Here is a 17,548-nt window from a genome sequence, read left to right as displayed (position 1 = left end):
GTTCGCAACTACTAGCAGTACATGATGCAACCGCTCACAGTTACAGCCACACGTTTTCACCTGTTTGGAACGCAATAATTTAGGGTTGATTTGGTGACAAGGGGATCCCGGTAGGATTAGAGGGGATTGAGGGGGAAATGAACTAATTTCCCCCTCAATCCCCTTCGATCCTCCCGGGATCCCGGATCACCAAATCAGCTCTTATCGATTTTTTTATCGAGTTCAATCATCGCATGATTCCAATAGAACAATGAGAAGTGCTTTGAGGATCCAGAGCTCCTGATGTGAAAGGAAGAGGCGGAGCTGCCGTTCTGTACTATCCTGGCTCTGATCCGTCATTTTGTTGGGTTGCGCTCGCGCTCGTGACTCGCGCAGTACAGCAAAGTGGAAACTGGAACAGCGGAAGAGACGTTCCAAATCGGCGCAGATCTGGCGCAACGCAACCAAGCGTCGGTTTTGGGCGCACATTGGCATCGGCGGATCAGCACAAATCACATCCCCTTTCTGAGCAAGCCGCGGCCACATCCGGTTATAGAAATGGCAGGCTCGATCTCGATTATTGCCAACCTCCGCTTCCGCTCCCGGCTTTACACCGCCGCTCTGTTCCTTTCTGGATTCAGAGCGACAGCCGCCGAAGAATAAACAAACGCGAGCTCCTCTGCTAAATACAACGGCCAGAGAACGACTAGTAGTAGTAGTAGTCTACGTAGCGCTGCTACACAGGACGGACGGGATCTTAATTAACACAATGCTTCGCATTGATCAGATCTGATTTGGTCCGTTTCCGGGTTTCTACGGCCGTGTGACGACGCCGACGCGCTCCGCGGCGGCGCGCATCACACCCTCCACCAGCTGCGGCATGCACACCTCGCCCACGGCCCCGGGCCCGCATCCGGCGCGGAGCCCCGCGCCGGACATGTACTTGCGCACCTCGGCGCGGATCATCTCCTGCATCGCGGCAACCAGCTCGCCGCTGAACGCGTACGACGACTGAGACGGAGCCGCCTGCGGAGGGAAGGCGGGTGGAGTAGACTGCGGCGACGGGGACGACGAGGGGGAGAGCTCCTGGAAGTGGCTCCGGGCGCTGTCGTGGTGGAAGCCCGACGGCGACTGGTCCAGCCCCGGCAGCGAGAGGGAGAGCGAGGTGAGCGGGTCCTCGTCTGCGACTGCTGGCGGGGGCGGAGGGCGCACGTCTGCGGCGCTGATGGCGTCGAAGCCTCCGGCGCGCGGGACGGGACGGAACACCTGCGCGGCGCCGCAGCCGTGGCTGAGGTCGCTGCGGTCCGACGCCGTCGGGCTCCCCGGGCCAGGGCTTGCGCGCTTGCACGCCCGCTCAGCATCGCTGCCGCTGGAGGTCGCCGTGGCGGTGGCGAGCTTCCGCTTGAGCGACGAGTTCCAGTGGTTCTTAACGGCGTTGTCGGTGCGCCCCGGGAGAAGGCGCGCGATGGCGGCCCACCGGTTGCCCAGCCGGGCGTGCGCGGCCAGGATCGCGGCGTCCTCCTCGGGCGTGAAGGGGCGGCGCTCCACCTGCGGCGACAGCTGGTTGCACCACCGCAGCCGGCACGACTTCCCCGACCGCCCCGGGATGCCGCGCCCGATCGCCGTCCAGTTCCGCGCGCCGTGGCGCTCCACGAGACGCCGCAGCGCCTCGTCCTCCTCGGGGCTCCAGGGGCCCTTTATCCTGTCGCACTCCGACTCCACTCCCATCGCTGCTGGAACACGGCACGGATTAGCAGCTGCCGCTGGCACTGGCACTGGCGGTGTGAGATTAGCTCGATTGGGACGTCTCGATCCGTGGCTGGAGGAAGGGGAAGGCGAAGCCGGGCATTATATAGCGGGTGACCGGGAGCGGCCGGTGGCTTCGTCACCGGGGTACAGCTGGCGAGGTGCCACCTCATGCTCGGGGCTCGCGTCGTTTCCTCCCGTCTCGATGGCAGGTGGGGTCGGGAACATTTAGGTCCCGTCTGGCAGTGGTAGCGCGGAGCCGACGGGCTGAGCGGGGGACCAAGGCAGTTTGGCTGTTAATCAAAGGGTCCCCGGGCGGTTTGAAATTTGAATTGTTAGTTTTTTTCGGTGGTTCCGTACCGTCAAACGCACGAGAACGTTAAAACTGACCAACGAAAATAGGGGCACCTCAGCTTTTATTCTAGCAATGGCTGAAGCTCCACGACAGCTTTCTAGTATATACAACAGCTTTTTCGGTGGCATTTTAGTTTCGAAATAAAATCAGTTGTTTAAATTCATCGTAAAAATAGTAGAAACTAGTATGAATTAAACCCAAACAGAAAATGAAGAAGCAGCGGCCACAACCAAAAGAAGCAGAGATCCGGTTTGTACACGAATGGATACATAAGTTTAGAGGCACTAAACCCACAGATCACCTTACCGAGCGAGAACGTAATCCTAGTTTTATGTATTCTGATTTCAAATTTGAAAATATAGAAGTCAAATTTTGTTCAACAAAATGGTTTTTGGAAATCACAAACAAGAATGTAATCCCTGCTATAACCCAACTACCAAAGGAACGAACAAAATTCTAGTCACCGGATTCTTTTTATTTATCGTGTTTTATTCAAAAATAAACTAGGGAGTGACAAATATTCGAAAATTGAGATAGCAACATTTATGTGAATTTTAAAGTTGAAACGGTCCATGATGCTAACTCACTGGAGTTCCTTCCTTCTACTGAGTAGCTTTCTTCCACTGAGTAGCAGTAACATTCGCTCTCGCCTGCAGAAGGTTCGGAGGACTAGTTTTGATTTTTTTTTTTATTTTTTAATCCGGTGGCCGGGCAAGAGTTCCTTCCAGCCTTGTTCGGTTACATAGGATTGCACCCGGAATCGTTCCGGTTAATCAAAATTTATATAAATTAGAGAAGCAATTCGGCTCGGAATCGTTCCGACCCACCAATCCGACATAAACGAACAAGACCTCCAACGGAACCCATCAATCCATCCATCGGTCCATCCCCCTTGGAGCTGGAATCAAATCATGCAAGCTCAGCGCAGAGCGGCACGGCGCGTGTACCCGACCCGCGGCCCATCCCGGCGAATTGATGAGTCGCCCGTGCCGCGCCAGTCCCCGTCCGCCCCAACCCCCAAACCCCTGCCCGCGCGCCCGTACATGTGTACAAGCCGGACAGTACGACCGCTGTGCGCGACGGTTGGGAGGGGAGTCTCCCGCCACCGCACCGATGGGACCCGGTCCGCCGCTGACAGCTCGGGCGACGCAGCGGCCGGTCCCGCGGGGCAGCGAGGGAGGCACGCGGTGGGCCGACAGGGGAGGAAGGCGACAGGGGAAGGGGCGCGGCGGTTTGCGGGTGGCGGGGCCCGGGGCCAGGCTGGAGCGCAATCTCTCGGGGCAAGGGTGGGGCGCGCGGGGCAATAAAACCGGCGCGATTTCGTGGAGGGAGGAGGGCATGGCAGTTATGGGCACAGCTCAGCTCCCGCGGCCCAGGTGTCTCTCCTGTGCGTGTGCGTGTGCGCTCGCTCTGACGCGCCTCGAGCCCACGAGTGGCTCGTACCCGTACGGCCGGCACCCGGCAGGAGCTGGCACTGCCACTGCTGGTGTGACTGTGAGTTGAGTCTAGAATAAAAAAACGTGCCCGGTTATTACCGGACCGGCCGCTGGATCGTGGTTACTGCTACTGCGTTGTAGCTGGTCATGTTGTAAGCATGTGCTATACACACACTGCTTCCATGTCCATGTGGCGGGGCTTTGATTAGTGGAGTGCATGGTACGAGTGGGCTACGACGACGCGTCATCATCTGCCAGCTCGAGACTGGGTTACGGGCGGGCGCATCATGGAGTAACTTGGAGAGAGAGAGGAAGCTACCGCCTAGGTGCATGCAAGTGAGCAAGTGCAACCGTTTGGGTAAGAACGGGGAGGTAGGCGGCGACCGATAGGTGATGGGCGGCAGGCAGGCACCGTAAAGAGCACTGGGAGCATTGACTTCAAGTCCCACCACGGCACCACCCCATCCTCTGCAGGAAGCAACCACCTCCACGGGGGAGCAGCGCGCAGCACAGCGAAGCAAACGGATGGACCGGCCGATCTCCTCCCCCCATCGCGTCCAGATTGCAACGCACGCCAATGCAATGAAACCACACGCTGTCCGTGTCGAGGCCCAGCCAGCCGATACGCGAGGCGGCTCCACGTACTACTCTCCAGTACCGCGTACATGCAATGGCCCCAGAACGCGTCGCGCTAGACGACGACGGCCGCGCCCCGCCCTCGAACGCCTCAATGAAAGCAGCAGGGGAAAAGGAGCGAAAAGAAGTCAGAGGAGGCGGCAGGCAGGCCGCATCTGCATCGCATCGGCATCCGAGAGAGAGAGAGGGTAGGAGCGGGGCGGGACCTGGGACGTGTTGGATCTGGGGAGGCGCAGGGCCAGCCTGGCTGGCGAGGCTTTAACGGCCTCCCACCGCACCGACACCGGGCGGGTACTGTACTGGACTGTACCATGCGGGTGTGGCTGATCCCGTTGCAATAGAATAGAGGGATGGGCGGGCGGGCAGATCCACCTCCACGGCGACCGAACCAGACCAAACAACCTCCTTACCCGTTCCAGCCAGTCACGCGCGCAGCTTCCTTGCAACTTCCCTCGCTCCCGATGACTAGACGAGAGGGGCCACTCAGGCGTTGTTATTTTATCTCCGGGCTGGCAAAAGGGGAGGAGATGACTAGACGAGAGGGCCACTCGCTCGCCTATTAGTCCAAGATTCACTCCACGCCGCTTGCCGCGTACACGGCGGGAATCCCTGCTGGCCGCCCACCAAACGGCCGTGCGGCTTTGTTTATGCGCGCGCGGTCCAGAGACCCGGCGGGCCGTGTACGGAGCGCTCGTACCAGCACCACGTACGTACCCGCGACGGGCGCGATCCCCACAGCCCCAACCGCAACCGTCCGCCGTGCCGTCGTCTGGGATTCGGGATATTTCAGGCCCCGTTTGGTGCTCTGGCCTCTCTGAGTCTGTCTCGTGTCGTGTCGCGTCCACCCGGGGTTCAGCGTTGTTGCTCCGGCTCCGCGGCGGGCGGCTGGTTTGGTTGGTGGTTCCGCGTGTGGGTGGATCCGAGAATTGATCACCATCGCCACCGGAGTAGCAGTGAAGTGCATACGTACGGCTGTCCGGTGGGTGGGTGGCGACGAGACGGGGATCGGGATAAAGGACGACACACGGCACACGCAGGCTCGCCGGTAAACACGCCGCCGTCGGAATGTGTTTCGCGTGCGTGCATAGCTGGTAGCACGCTACGCGGATTCCAGCGCCCCGCAAGCGGACAAGCGGTGGTGAATGCGGAGGATGAGATGTGCGTGCATCATTGGCCGGCTGGCCGTAACCGACTCCCGTGCAAACCGGCGGGTTGGCCCAGTGGAAGTGGTCATCATCCTCCAGCAGGCCCGCCAGGAAAACTGTTCGGGCCGTGCTAGTGCTGACCGCTGTGCTGTGAGAGTTGAGACCAGCGAAACGGGTACAATGATTAAGAACGAGCGAGAGCCGGTCACTGCACTCACTTGCACTTGCACAGCAAACAAGCGCCACATGTGGTTCGCGAGTGCTCATGCAAGAGCTCACACTCGGCGGGAATTACGCGAACATGTTGCGTCCAGGTGAACTGGAAGGCATCGATGTGTATGTATTCTTGATGCAAGTTGTACATGCAATCAAGAAATAGCAACTGTCTAGAGCCAAAGCCAAGGATTGAAGGTTTTTCTTGACCTGCCCAACGGGCCATGGCTCAGGCCCGTGCAGGGGCCGGGGCCGGGACGGCGGCTTCTGCTGGAGGCAGTGACACCGAGCGCAGCAGCTCCAGGGAGCTCGCCACCCCAAGGAAATGCGACAGGATGGTGTTCGCTGAAGCCTGCTCAACATGAGGATTAACAAAGGTTAGTTACTGTTACACGTTGATGTTAAATGCTCTTTAATACAAGTAACGAACAGCTACCAGTGCATTTTATTTTTATTTTCTGCTCCATCCGTTCCAAAACAAGGGTCGTTTCGACGAGTCAAACGGATTTAACCTCCAAATATATATATATAAAGATTAATATTTATAGTACTCCCTACAGGTTTGAATTATAATTAAATTATAAGTCGCTTAAGACAACAACACTCCAAAATATAGCTTTGACCAATGTTTTTTAAAAAAATACAAATGAACTATTCATGCATTTATACTTTGGTGCATATGACTATTAGGTTTCAAAACTAAATAACAACCGTTATTTGTAGTCAGAATTTTACAAGATTGACTTAAATTTTGTGCAAAACGATTTACAATTTGGATGTGGAGGGACTATGTAATTAGTATCTTAGATAGATCGTTCACTATTTTTATCATAAACTTATTAAGAGATATAAATGTTGCTAATACTTTCTAGCAAACCCCGATTTTAGCAGAATATCATGTTTTTATCTTAAGTTTAACCAAATACAAATAAAAGGTATCAATATTTATGATATCAATAAATAACATTAGATTAATTACAAAATATATTATTATAATATATTAATTTACAGCCATATAGATGGACTATTTTCAGGTAAAAATGAAGTTAGTTGCAGTACTCAAAATCAAGGTAGTTTATCCAAAAAAGGCTGATTAAGGTAATGCTGAAAACAAGAGAATGGCTGTTATGACCGGCAATGTGTACAGCCGGAGGTCTAAAAGGCCGACTGGCCGGCCCATTGTAAGGGACGGCGCAGATAAAGCATAGAGAGTTATTAGCAATTTCTGTTGCAAACAGATTAGATAAGTCCTAGAAGTAAGGAGCTGTTAGAGGGAGTTTGTTAGGATAGGGAGTTTGTTACAGATTAGATAAGTCCTAGAAATAAGGAGTTGTTAGGGGAGTTTGTTTCGATCAGGGACTATATAAGTCCTATCTCTGTAACCAGGATGGTCAGCGAGAAATTAATCTAAAGAAGAGATTATTTCCTTGCCTCTCATTGTGCCCAGCCGTGCGACAGCACGGCGTCCTCTCGCCCCCGTTCTTCCAGCCTGCGCTCTACCCCCCACCACTCATACAACCTAAGGAGTAGAGATCATACCAATCTGGTATCGGAGATGCCAGGGTCCAACACCGGCGATAGTTTGGCCTCCGCCACGGTGCCGCCATCGTTGGAGTCGATCACCACGATGCTCGCCGACATGCAGCGCCAGCTGGGGGAGTTCAACTCCCAGATGTCCTCCATCTCATCTCGCGTCACGGCCATGGAAAAAAATCCAGGAACCTCAGCTGATACACCTCCATCTGGCTGCCCCTACGGCATGCCAGGGTACGGCGGCCTGCCGCCAACCACACTAGTCCCTGAGGGATCCTTACCCCCGCAGCCCATCCACACCTCCGCCGCCGCATACACAACCACCACCACACCCCTGCCAATCCACCTACTGCCCTTGCCGCACTCGCCATCACCTCTGCCACAAATGCCAAACATTCCACAGCACATGCCCAGCAACCCATTCCCATCATCCATGGTCGGCGTTCCCCGTTTCCACCGACTGGAATTCGCCACGTTTGATGGCAAGGAGGACCCCATCCAGTGGTTAAACCGGTGTGACCAGTTTTTCGATGGCCAACGCACGATAGAAGAGGAGAAGGTCTGGCTGGCCTCATATCACATGACAGGGGTCGCCCGAACCTGGTATGGACAGCTCCAGCGTGATGCACCGCCATTATCATGGTCTCATTTCAAACAGCTCTGCCAGCAAAGGTTTGGACCGCCACTTCGCAGCAATCCATTGGGTGAACTGGCACGACTACCCTTTCGCACGACAGTGGATGATTATCAGGAAAGATTTTGGGATCTGCTAGCCCAAACAGCACCTCTCTCCCAGGAGCAGCAGGTGCAACTATTCACTGCAGGACTACCGGATCGGATCAAGATCGATGTGGAGCTTATGGCGCCACGAGACCTTAATCAAGCGCTGAGCTTAGCGCGAGCATATGAAAGGAGATCCCAGGCCCTGGACATCCATCCAGCAGCAACACCCAGCAAGGCTCTGCGACAGCCCCATCGCCCATCAGTACCTGTCCCGGCACTACAGCCACAAATTCCAACAGCAGTTAGTACAGCGCCGCAACGACCATTCAAGAAGCTGACACCGGCTGAGATGGCCGAGCGTCGTCGTCAGGGGCTCTGTTACAATTGTGACGAGCAGTATGTCAGAGGACACCGATGCCCTCGGCTGTTCTATCTAGAGGTCACTGATTTTGAGGAGGGGGAAGCCATGGAGACCGATCTTGAGGAACCAGAACCAGTGATATCACTGCATGCTTTGACTGGTATTCAATCTGAGGGCACAATGCAGCTAGAGGTATCTATCAGAGGACATGCTCTCACAGCACTACTGGACACGGGTTCTACTCACAACTTTATCAACTTAGGCACTGCAAGCACTCTTAAACTGGAGTACAATCCCAGCCAAGGTCTCCATGCTACGGTGGCAAACGGTGACAAGGTCTCCTGCTGCAGGTTCCCAAACAGCATTAGCATGACTATCGGCCTCGAGGACTTCCTAATGGACGCATATGCCATTCCACTGGACTCCTTCGATATTATCCTCGGAGTCCAGTTTTTGCGCACCCTGGGGCCAACCCTTTGGGATCTGGAAGATTTGTGTCTTGCCTTCTGGAGACGAGGCAAGCGGATTCTATGGAAAGGCATGGGCTCCTCACGAGATGACATTCACATGCACCCGGCAGTTCGAACAGTCAATGCAGCAAGTGAAGATTCAAAACCTATGATGGACCGCTTGCTACAACAGTTCCAGGAAGTGTTTACCACACCTAGTGGCCTTCCCCCAGCTAGAAGGTGTGATCACAGGATCCATCTTCTGCCAGGAACAGTACCAGTAGCAGTTCGGCCATATAGGTACCCACAACTTCAAAAGGATGAGCTTGAGGCACAGTGCATGACCATGTTAGAGCAAGGCATTATCAGATATAGCACCTCAGCTTTTTCAGCACCTGTCCTTCTAGTAAAGAAACCAGATAATTCATGGCGTTTCTGCATTGACTACAGGGCACTCAATGAGAAAACAGTCAAGGATAAATTCCCTATACCAGTGGTCGATGAACTACTCGATGAGCTTCAAGGGGCAAAATTTTTCACTAAGTTGGACCTCCGTTCTGGTTATCATCAGGTTCGGGTTCACCCAGATGATGTCCACAAAACTGCCTTCCGGACGCACCATGGGCACTTTGAGTTTTTGGTTATGCCATTTGGCCTCTCAAATGCCCCAGCAACATTTCAGGCTTTAATGAATGAAGTATTGGGAGGGTTTCTCCGTCGTTTTGTCCTCGTATTCTTTGATGACATTCTCATATACAGTGCAACATGGACAGAACATCTAATACATGTCAAGGCAGTCCTAGAAACGCTACACACCAACAAGCTCTTTGTCAAAGAGTCCAAGTGTAACTTCGGGGCTACATCTGTTGCTTATTTGGGACACATAATATCAGCCAAAGGGGTGGCCATGGACAGTAGCAAGATTGAGGCAGTAACATCATGGCCAATCCCAAAATCACCACGGGGTCTGCGAGGATTTTTGGGACTAGCAGGCTATTACCGGAAATTCATCAAGGATTTTGGAGTAATCGCTGCTCCATTAACAAAGCTCCTCAAGAAAGAAGGCTTCAAGTGGTCAACCGACGCAGACTCAGCATTCCAAACACTTAAACAGGCACTCTCCTCAGCGCCAGTACTGCAGCTCCCAGATTTCGAGTGCCCTTTCATAGTGGACTGCGACGCGTCAGGGTCAGGATTTGGTGCTGTCCTACACCAAGACCAAGGACCTATAGCCTTCTTCAGCCGGCCCTTTGCAGCACGCCATATAAAGCTAGCAGCCTATGAAAGAGAGCTCATTGGATTGGTACAAGCAGTACGCCATTGGCGTCCGTACTTATGGGGTAGACAGTTTGTGGTGCGTACTGACCATTTTAGCCTCAAATATATGTTGGACCAACGATTGTCAACAGTACCACAACATCAGTGGATTAGTAAACTGTTTGGATTTGACTTCAAGGTAGAATATAGGGCAGGAAGACTTAACACAGTGGCGGATGCATTATCGCGCCGTGATACAACCAATGAATCAATTTATGCTCTGACAGCACCCACTTTCCAACTGTACAAAGATCTAGAAGAAGAATGTGCACACAGCGAGGAAGGGCAGCAGCTCAGTGCACAAATCAAAGAAGGAAGCTTGGGGGATCCATGGCATACACAGGAGGGACTAATAATGCATGGCAGCCGGGTGTTTGTACCAGCCTCCTCCACACTCATTCCAGCAATACTAGAGGCCGCACATTCTGCAGGACACGGTGGAGTACAAAAGACACTACATAGGCTCAGATCAGACTTCTTCATGCACAAAGACAAGGCACTAGTAAAGGATTGGGTGCGCTCCTGTGTCATCTGCCAAAAGAATAAAACCGAGGCTCTTCAGCCAGCAGGCCTGCTTCATCCTTTAGAAGTACCACGACAAGTATGGGCAGATATTGCAATGGACTTCATTGAGGGTCTGCCAAAGGTCCATGGAAAATCGGTAATATTGACAGTGGTTGATCGGTTCTCTAAATATGCACACTTCATTGCCATGAATCACCCATACACCGCAGCCACAGTAGCTCGAGCCTTCTTTGAGGGCATAGTAAGACTACACGGCTTCCCAAGTTCCATAGTCAGTGATCGGGATCCGGTGTTTACAGGAAATGTTTGGAAAGATCTCTTCAAACTTGCAGGGGTGAAATTGAAGATGAGTACAGCATTTCATCCCCAAACAGATGGTCAGTCTGAAGTAGTCAACAAAACCATTGCCATGTATTTGAGATGCATCACGGGGGAGCGACCTAGGGCTTGGGTGGACTGGCTAGCCTGGGCTGAGTATTGCTACAATACATCATACCATTCAGCACTGAAAACAACTCCGTTTCGTGTAGTTTATGGAAGAGATCCTCCACCACTTGTTCCATATCAACCTAGGACTGCTGAAACTCAAATTGTGGACCAGATGCTTCAGGAACGTGACCTGTTCCTTGGGGAGGTCAGAGACAGGCTACTACAAGCTCAAGAACACGCACGCAGGTTTTATGATGGGCGACACCGTGAGCTCAAGTTCAGCATTGATGATTGGGTTTGGCTCCGTCTCCTACATCGAAATGCCCAGTCACTAGTCGACCACCCTAAAGGGAAGCTGAGACCACGATATGCAGGACCATTCTGTGTGATTGAAAGGGTGGGCACTGTGGCGTACAGACTGGAGCTGCCAAAAGGGACACGCATTCACGACGTCTTCCATGTGGGACTCCTCAAGCCATTTCGGGGTAGTCCCCCCTTACTGCCTCCAGCCATGCCACCGATGGAAAACGGTCGACTGCTGCCATCTCCAGAGAAGATTATCAGAGCCCGATTGAAGAGAGGACAATGGCACGTGCTAGTGCAGTGGAGTGAAGCAAAGCCAGAAGATGCAACATGGGAGCCCCTGCAGCAGTTCACAGCTTCATACCCTCAATTTCAGCTCGAGGACGAGCTGTTCGTCGAGGGAGGGAGAGATGTTATGACCGGCAATGTGTACAGCCGGAGGTCTAAAAGGCCGACTGGCCGGCCCATTGTAAGGGACGGCGCAGATAAAGCATAGAGAGTTATTAGCAATTTCTGTTGCAAACAGATTAGATAAGTCCTAGAAGTAAGGAGCTGTTAGAGGGAGTTTGTTAGGATAGGGAGTTTGTTACAGATTAGATAAGTCCTAGAAATAAGGAGTTGTTAGGGGAGTTTGTTTCGATCAGGGACTATATAAGTCCTATCTCTGTAACCAGGATGGTCAGCGAGAAATTAATCTAAAGAAGAGATTATTTCCTTGCCTCTCATTGTGCCCAGCCGTGCGACAGCACGGCGTCCTCTCGCCCCCGTTCTTCCAGCCTGCGCTCTACCCCCCACCACTCATACAACCTAAGGAGTAGAGATCATACCAATGGCACTGGTTGACTGGTGGTCAGGTGCAAACTTCGATGAGAGAATGATTCATGCCAAATGGTAATAGGAGTAAACAATGGAGTACCTGAACTAGGAAAACATCTAAAGCCAAGACAGGGCTTTGGCCAGCAGCCTGATAATAGGGTACTGCAGAGGTTGTGAGAGCTTTTGCTACCAAAGCACCAACAGTAGCTTGCATGCCGAGAACAGCAGCGCCCATCCCAAGAATATTAACCACGATGCCATTTTTAAGGCTCTTAACAACATCAGCACGTGGAGGAGCCTGAAAAGCAATTAATTAAGAATTTCATATTATCTAAATGAAATTATGCAAAAAAATAGTTTCATTTCTAACTTAACCACACTTGCCAAACAAAGTTAACTTTCTAATACATATATCGAAAAGTAGCTTGAAGATTTATCTATGATAGTTGATAAACATCCTGGTCTGAACCAGCTCGGTAGCACAAGGAATGGCAGTAGGTAGGTAAAAAAGAAGAGCCAAAGCCAGTGGGAAAAAAAGTGCAGAGAATTTCCACTGGAAAGATGTCTATGAAGATTTTTGGGAAAGCTCCTATCATGTAAATAGTTCTGTTATTGCGGCTAACAATGAAAAATCGGCGCAATGTAAAATCAGTGCATAATTGAGAAAAGGGGGTACCTTAGCAGGTTCTTTGGATGTTTTTCTAAGCCTTTCAGAGAGACGGATGTAACCAAATGACCAGAAGACTGAAATAAAAGCAGCAGCAATACCAGCAGCAGTTGCATAGAATGTAAAGGGTGATGTCACCTTCCCCGTTACAACTGTAGAGAATGCCAAAATTCCAGCAGAAATAATTGTGCACACCAATTGGGACCAGAACCCCAGGGTACCCAAATTCTTGAAATACCTTGCTGTTTTCTCTAGTCTCCTCATAACCTGTCCATTTAGCCAATACAAAAGAAATAGAGAAAGACCAAAATTTCAGAATCACTAAAGATGTGTGAGGCCATTTAGAGGTAAACAAGAAACACATAATCGATTTAACAATGACACCATGTGAATAAGCGACATGATTTCAAACAACAAAGATTGCAGATTTACCAGCTCATGATACTAGAATTTCCCTTATGCTCCGTTTGGATGTCGATATTGGAAGGCATGAAATTGAATTGAGTTCAATACCAAATCAGCCATAGTATTGAAATGAGATATAATTTCAATTCTATTGTTTGGATGTCACTGAATTGGAGTTTAGAATTGTGCGGTCTAATTCCACGCAATTCAAAGGGGTGACGCTCTGTATTGAGAAGGGAGTTTCTAGTTATAGTCCAATTCCAGGGAATTAAGTCTCTGATTCCAAATCTCAATTTCATGTGTAACCAAACAACAAAATTTAAGAAAGTTAATTCCCAATTCTGTGCTCCAAAGTCTACATCCAAATAATTTTTATACCTAAATTAAATGGCATATGAGTTAAAACTATTTTTTCATGCCTAAAGGGCATACCCAGTGCCACAGGCTTCCCATACTGTGCGGGGTCTAGGGAAGGTTATCTTTAAACGCCAAGCCTTACCAGCATAATATGGAGAGGCTGGGGCTCAAACCCGGGACCTTCCGGTTACAGACGATAGGGTCTACCAATGCACCAGGCCCGCCCTTCATTTTTTTCATGCCTCTTGTATTAAATAAGGAACCTAAGTGGTAAGTGCCATAGGCATGAACTAAGAAATCCTAATAAGCACATGGAACCAAACTGCAAGCATGCCTTCATTGATACTTTTAAAATTGGAAAGCAATAAAAGCTTAAGAAAAAATGACAGTCAGAAATTTGACACACTTTCAAAATCATTTAAACTTGGAAAGCAATAAAAGCTAAGGAAAAAATGACAGTCAGAAATTTGGCACACTTTCAAAATCACTGATGAACAAGAGTAACCATATCAACTATCTGACAACAAGCTGATGCTACAGTGGAGAATGAAGAATGATCAACTACCAACAAGATCTACCGTCAACTAGCTCCCCACAAATTTGTTTGTGTTCCTTTTCCCTAGGTTGTAACAATTCCTAAGCGACACAGCACCAGTTCCCTAAAACCAATCCTGCCCAAATGCATTTCCTCAAACAAGAAATCATCTTCATAGTCCGCAGCTAACTAGATTTCTTGATGAAAGGAGCCTCAGAATCTCACCAAGGTTGCCAGGGAGCACCGGAGCAAAAACCCTATTCCACCAACGGAACAGAGCCAGGGGCTTCGAACCAGTAGATCAAAGGAAGAAAAGGAACTAGCAAAGCACCTGCTCGAGCTTGACCCTCTCCACCTCCTGCTCGGTGGGTGGAGGCGTCGGGTAGAGCGGTCCCGACGAAGGTGAGGACGAAGGCGAGGGCGGGGCCGCCGCCACCGCCACTGTGAGGTGCCGCCGAACGCTTCCGTGGACCCCACAGGAGATGCAACTGGCGGCACCGAATAGGGGGCGGCAGACCTGCGACGCACACGCGGAGGCAGAAACCGCACGCTGCCGAAGCATCGCCGGCGTCGGCGGCGCGGCCCGCGCGGGGAGCAGGAGAGCCTGCATTTTGCGATGACGATGCTATCCCCTCCTGAATCGCCGTGTTACGTAACCCCCACCCCCTTCTCCCTCTCTCAATTTGTGATTTTCATGAGGGCCATCGACGTCCATGGGCTAATCCAGTCTGCCACAAAATAAGGCCGTATCAAGGCCTTGCTAAATAAAGCCCAGTTACTGTGATGTTATGTTTACAAATTACAAGGCTTTCAGGTCGACCTATGCAGAACTTAGGCCGTATTTGGTTCATTCTGGTTGTCAAATAAATTTTATGTGATACACATCCAAATGTTTTGTTTTATTTGTTACATTTTCTTGGATAGCGTGCCCTACACATATTCTCAAAATCTGCCTCTTCCCAAACACTGCCTTTAAAATTGTGGCCTTAAATTTGTGCTTTTCGGGGCAAATAATTATCCCAGTATCATTGCTTTTTCTTTTTAGGATTGGGACATTTAGGCCCTATTAGTGTTTGGGACTACTTCAATTTTAAAAAAATTTGATGAAACAGTAATTAAAAGCTTTACAAAATCATGAAGCTGAAGTTAAAAACTTTTAGAATACATTTAGATAACATTTTGTTTTTTATTTAGATTAAAAATATTTTTAAACCATTTAAATTTATATTATATACCACAATTTCGCGCTGAATTTGGAACTCAGAGTAGCGCCAAACACCCACTTAACTTTACTTAATTTGGACTTATTCGGCACAATTCCACTTTAATACTGAACATGTTTTCTGTTTTGTTGATGTTGTTGTTTTAGCTTTGTAAATTTTATCGGCGGAGCTGAAGTTATTGTATTAAACAGTTTAGCAAAACAGTTTTATACAGAGCTCTTCTAGTGTACGTCGCACGTCTTGTGCTTGATGTCAAATTTGACTGTGAGTTCTTAAATTCTATATAAACATTGTATATGAGTTAATACGAAACGTATAGTATATATATGTATGTAATAGAAAATAGATGATAAGCAAAAGTATATATATGAAAATTTGCATGTACAGAGGTAATGCAACGTATGTACGATTGTAGAAGTAGGCACAAATAGGATCATAGAAAAACATGTTAACAAGATATTAATTAAATATATTTCTAGAGGCATTGTACTTATATCAGCATAATTATGTGTTGAGCACTATATATATGTTACCTGGCAAGGTCGGACAGTCCGGCTCCATGGCTGGACTGTCCGTGTCGTAGACACGGACAGTCTACGATTAGATCAGAGCAGATGGTTTAATCCCTCTTTCTACGATTAAATCTGTGGATTTTGTTGAGGGATGCTTAGAAATGGATCCAGATCTATATCTATATATATATATATATATATATATATATATATATATATATATATATATATATATATATATATATATATATATATATACTGTATTTATATATTACATCTGGGTGCATTCAATATAGAGAATGCACCCAGGCCGAACCTACGCGCCAGGAGCACCTGGTCCGAGCCAACCGCCCCACCCAGGCCGAACCGACGCTTCGTCTTCGTCCCTCCCGCACGCCTGACTAGCAATTGCAATTACACCAGACAACAGTTGCAATCATTGTTTGTTTAACAGATTTTTGGACATAGTTATATAGAAGTTGCAATCACACCAGACCAGCAGTTGCAATTACACCAGACAACAGTTGTAATCATTGTTTGTTTAACAGATTTTTGGACATAGTTATATAGAAGTTGCAATCACACCAGACCAGCAGTTGCAATTACATCAGACAGCAGTTGCAATCATTGTTTGTTTAACAGTTTTTTGGACATAGTTATATAGAAGTTGCAATCACACCAGACCAGTAGTTGCAATTACACCAGACCAGCAGTTGCAATCATATTTTTTTAACAAAATTTCCCAGAGTTATTCAGTACTTGCAATCACATCAGAGCAACTCAGCAGTTGCATCCACACCACACCAGCAGTTGCAATTACAACACACCAGCAGTTGCAATCATTTTGTTTACATTTTTTTAACAGATATTTGGGTAGAATTATACAGCAGTTGCAATCACACCTAATGTGGGGTTGCAATCACACCACACCAGCAGTTGGAATCATTTTTGTTTAACAGATTTTTTTACAATCAGACCAAAAAATGCTAGAGGATCGGCCCCTCCAGCCACAACAATCTCCAAGGATTTAGGGGAGGAGCATCGAGGCGATTCAAGGTGCGGCAACGACGGTGGGGCCATGGATCTAGGGTTAGAGGATCGGAGGAAGGAGGAGTCGGCGGGTCAGGGAGGCGCGGCGGCGGGGGACAGAGAGGCGCGCTGACAGAGAGGCGCGCGACGGCGCGGGGATAGGGAGGCACTCGGCGGCGGCGAGGGAGAGGGTGGCGTGGGGACAGGGAGGCGCGCGGCGGGGGGCAGGGAGGCGCGCGTACAGGAGGGCCGAGGGCGTGCTCTTATGGGGAGGCGTGCTCGGGGTGTTAGGTGCTCTGGTCGGACAGGGAGTCTTGGGTATATATATATATATATATATATATATATATATATATATATATATATATATATATATATATATATATATATATATATATATATATATATAAAGGAATACAGTCGATTGCGGGCACCAACAACCGAACCAAACAATCTATCTTCTATTACTTTAACTTTTGCGCTACGAGTAGCAGTAACGTAGCTTTCTTCGTCTCTATCTTCACCTCTCTTCGACTCTACGTAGTCCAGAGACGTCTTGGGTGGCATGTCGACCTCAAGACAAACCCTAGGAACTCTCCTCCCTAACGAGGTTCCTCCTAGAGGGGTTAGATTCAGGTGATGCTAGCGAACACCGCCACCCCTAAGCACGCACGGACCGTTCGGCCACCAAGCACGTACCCTCGGCTCGACGCAGGGAAAACCCGCTCATGCCGTAGGGTTGCGCACCATTCAGCTCTAGGTCGCAGACCGTCCGCGCTGGCACAGAGACCACCACCGCTAGTACACCTCTCAGTGGTTGGCGTCTAGATCGGCGCCAACACACTTTTTGGCAA

The 17,548-nt window shown here is 49.7% G+C and overlaps 2 protein-coding genes across 5 annotated transcripts; both read right to left on the bottom strand.

Annotated features, from left to right (window-relative positions):
- Positions 1 to 467: 467 nt before the first annotated feature.
- On the bottom strand, positions 468 to 1,804 carry LOC100281240 (uncharacterized). The gene has a single exon (NM_001154159.2). The coding sequence runs from the start codon at positions 1,705 to 1,707 to the stop codon at positions 793 to 795; it is 915 nt and encodes a 304-aa protein (NP_001147631.1). The 5' UTR covers positions 1,708 to 1,804; the 3' UTR covers positions 468 to 792.
- Positions 1,805 to 5,483: 3,679 nt separating this feature from the next.
- On the bottom strand, positions 5,484 to 14,659 carry LOC100276397 (uncharacterized). 4 transcript variants are annotated; one of them, NM_001150202.3, is made up of 4 exons: positions 14,262 to 14,624; positions 12,643 to 12,900; positions 12,067 to 12,264; positions 5,484 to 5,862 (listed from the first exon to the last, which is right to left on the bottom strand). In NM_001150202.3, exons 1-4 carry the CDS (start codon positions 14,538 to 14,540, stop codon positions 5,740 to 5,742), a joined length of 858 nt encoding a protein of 285 aa, NP_001143674.2. In that variant the 5' UTR covers positions 14,541 to 14,624; the 3' UTR covers positions 5,484 to 5,739. The 4 variants fall into 4 exon arrangements, with proteins under 4 accessions (NP_001143674.2, XP_020408814.1, XP_008681632.1 ...); XM_020553225.2 differs by lacking the exon at positions 5,484 to 5,862 and adding an exon at positions 11,875 to 11,993 and having other exon boundaries at positions 14,262 to 14,659; XM_008683410.2 differs by lacking the exon at positions 5,484 to 5,862 and adding an exon at positions 11,875 to 11,985 and having other exon boundaries at positions 14,262 to 14,659.
- Positions 14,660 to 17,548: the final 2,889 nt, after the last annotated feature.

The sequence above is a fragment of the Zea mays genome, chromosome 5, assembly GCF_902167145.1.
Source record: "Zea mays cultivar B73 chromosome 5, Zm-B73-REFERENCE-NAM-5.0, whole genome shotgun sequence".
Lineage (NCBI taxonomy): Eukaryota > Viridiplantae > Streptophyta > Magnoliopsida > Poales > Poaceae > Zea > Zea mays.
The sequence above is the reverse complement of the archived record's forward strand: the minus strand, read 5'-3'. Positions and strand labels throughout refer to the sequence as shown.